This window comes from Nicotiana sylvestris, chromosome 9, assembly GCF_000393655.2.
Source record: "Nicotiana sylvestris chromosome 9, ASM39365v2, whole genome shotgun sequence".
Classification (NCBI taxonomy): Eukaryota; Viridiplantae; Streptophyta; class Magnoliopsida; order Solanales; family Solanaceae; genus Nicotiana; species Nicotiana sylvestris.
The window spans coordinates 85,275,807-85,278,999 of record NC_091065.1 but is presented as its reverse complement, the minus strand read 5'-3'; the positions used below and the strand labels follow the sequence as shown (position 1 = coordinate 85,278,999).

Genomic DNA, 3,193 nt, shown 5'->3' with positions numbered 1-3,193 from the left:
TCTATAAACTATTTAACAAATTCAACTATACCGTTTTACGAGTAAATAGTTTGGCGCCCACCATGGGTCTTAGACAGTTGGGTAATTGAATTGGTCCTTGCTTCTATTACTAACTCGTTTGATTATTTGTTTCTTAGAAAAAATTTAAAAAATGGCAGCTAACGATGTCAACATCGCACACGACGTTGAGGCACACAAAAATCTACTTCAACATGAGGACTCAATCAGTGATACCCATAACGAGAGGGACGTGACAACTCCGGACCATGGCAAACAATATCCCCAACATGTGCGGGAGATATCTCCCAATGATGTAAAGGACGAGCATGTAGCGAAAACAGTAAGGATCTTGAGAGAGCAGCAAAAAGCCATCATGGACCATCTCTCAAGGCACGACCAGGTCATGACGGAACTAAAGAAGGCATTATTAAGTGCTTCCAACAATGCAAACAGAAGAGGCCCAATTCCTCCCAGCGCTCCTGCAAATCAAAAGGCTCAAAGAGTTGATGATAACACCCCAAGGGGTGAGGCCGGTTTCGACGGAGCCGGGGGAATCGGCAGCGGGTCCGATAATGACAACGGTAGTGATTCTTTTAAAATCAAACTCATGAGATTCATGACGGAGATGAATGAGCGGATGGATCAGAACGTGAAGTAGTTTCATGCCCGAATGGATCAGATTCCGGGTGCACCACCAGTTTTGAAGGGCCTAGATCTGAGAAGTACACCCAGTTACTATTTAAGTTGAGCGCAACACCGAAATTGATTTTGAAACGATTCAAGATGCCAAACATACCAAAGTACGATAGGACTTTAGATCCTCAAGAGCACATCACAACTTATACAATGGCGGTGAAAGGAAACTATTTGGCTCAATATGAGACTGGGTCAGTTCTGCTGAAAAAATTCAGAGAAACCCTCACGAGAGGGGCCTTGGCATGGTATTCGCTTTTACCCGAGCATTCAATTGATTCTTTTGAAATGCTCATAGATTCATTCATAAAGGCCCATGCTAGGGCCTGAAAAGTCCAAGATCAGAAGGTGAACGTATTCAGGATAACACAGGGTGGGTCTGACTTGCTGCGGGAGTTCGTCATTGGATTCCAGAAAGAGAGGATGCTGCTACCGGCCATACCAGACGAATCGGCAGCTGAGGCGTTCACTAAGGGTTTGAACCCGAGGAGCTCCGACGCTCCCGAAAGCTAAAGGAAAACATGATCGAGCTCCAAGCAACCATATGGGCATATGTCTATTACCGCAATAAATCTAAGATAGGGATAAAAGATGATTAGCTTGGGTTTCCGACATGAACCAAGGGACGGGACCGAGACACGGACCGGGATAAATTCAAGGATGTTTTTTTATGAAAATAGGCGATCTTTTAAAGGACGATTGTTGACTTACAAGAGAGAAGGATGCGACAACAAAGGGTTTCGATCCTCGGATAGTTTCACTCCCGATAGAAGAACTGATAGTGGCCAGAACAATAGGTCGCTACAAGAAAAAGAGGTTTCTGGGACCTGGGATTCCTCATATCCCAGGTTGTCAAATTATAATTTCAACATCAGCGTAGTAGAGTTGGTATCAACAATGAGAAATATCAAGGAAACGTTTCCGAAGCCAATCAAATCTGAACCCTGCCAGAGGGATCCCAACTTATGTTGCGAATATCATGGGACTCACAGCCACAGAAATGGAGACTACCGGCATCTACATGAGGAGGTAAAGAACGACCATCTCACAAAGTTATTGAGCGACCGAGACAAGAACAATTACAACCACAACCGGGACAACACAGAACCCACGAAAATAGAGGATGACCTTCCTCTGCTAACTATCAACATGATTTTCGGAGGGAACGAAATCAGCGGTGTAACTTTATCGGCAGCCAACAAAACAAAGCTATTGGTGACCCATAACAAGAGACTCTGGGAAGTCGCTGAAGATGACATCACCTTCACGGAGGAAGATGCCGACGGACTTCTTCTACCGCATAACGATGCCCTGATAGTTTCTCTTAATGTTCTAGATTTTAAGATTAAATATGTTTTGGTTGACCCGGGAAACTCAGCCAACTTCATCCAATGGAGAGTGCTGGAACAAGCCAAATTAACAGGAAGTATCATTCCGGCAATAAAGCTTCTCGCCGGTTTCAACCTGAAAAGTGTGACAACCCGAGGAGAGATCTTACTTCCCACGAACGCCAAAGGGGTTAGAAAGACCACCTTATTTGAAGTGGTGGATGGTGACATTGGCTACAACTTAATTCTCGGCAGATCGTGGTTACATGAAATGAAGGACGTACTATTAACATATCACCAACTGTTGAAATTCTCGACTCCAGAGGGAATCAAACAAATAAGAAGAGATCAACTGGCAGCGAAGAAAATGAACGCAATGTCAATTTCTAGCAGTAAAAGAGAGGAACCCAGCAAATAGTAATTACAAGAACCAACACCTGCTCCCAAGTCGAGTGAAGATGATAAAGGTAAGGAGTCGTTGGAATCTCACCAGGTACCGAGATACTTTCAGGTATTGGAAAAGATAGATGTAATCAAGTCCGTGACAGAATAACTTGAACACGTGACTTTGTTTGAGGAATTCTTGGAGGGTAAATATCACTTGGGAACATGACTCAATCTCGAGCTCAGGTCAGGATTTATTAATTTCCTTAAAGCTAACTTTAATTGTTTTGCATTGTCGCACTCAGATATGACAGGTATCCCGCTAGACGTGGCCTTGCATAAGCTAAGCCTAGACCCAAGCACGTCACCCATTAGGCAAAAGAAACGCCTGATAGCCGAGGTTAGAAACAAATTTGTTAAGGAAGAGGTAACTCAATTACTTGACATCGGTTCAATCCGGGAGGTTAAGTATCCCGAATGGGTAGCTAATGTAGTTGTAGTTCCAAAAAGTATAATAAGTTTGGTATATGCGTAGATTATAAAGATTTGAATAAGGCATGCCCAAAAGACTCGTTACTACTACCAAACATCAACCAAATGATTGATACAACGATCGAGCACAAGTTAATAAGTTTCCTTGATGCCTTCAAATTAAGATGAATCCTGAGGATCAGGAAAAAACTTCGTTCATAACAAACTTTGGCACATATTTATATAATGTGATGCTCTTCGGGCTTAAAAATACCGGAGCCACTTATTAGAGGCTCTTGAACAAGATGTTAGAGAAA

At 42.9% G+C, this 3,193-nt stretch overlaps 1 protein-coding gene across 1 annotated transcript; it reads left to right on the top strand.

The window, feature by feature from the left end:
- The first annotated feature begins 1,590 nt into the window (after positions 1-1,590).
- LOC104216172 (uncharacterized) lies at positions 1,591-2,439 on the top strand. The gene has a single exon (XM_009766174.1). It carries the CDS (start codon positions 1,591-1,593, stop codon positions 2,437-2,439), a length of 849 nt encoding a protein of 282 aa, XP_009764476.1.
- Positions 2,440-3,193: the final 754 nt, after the last annotated feature.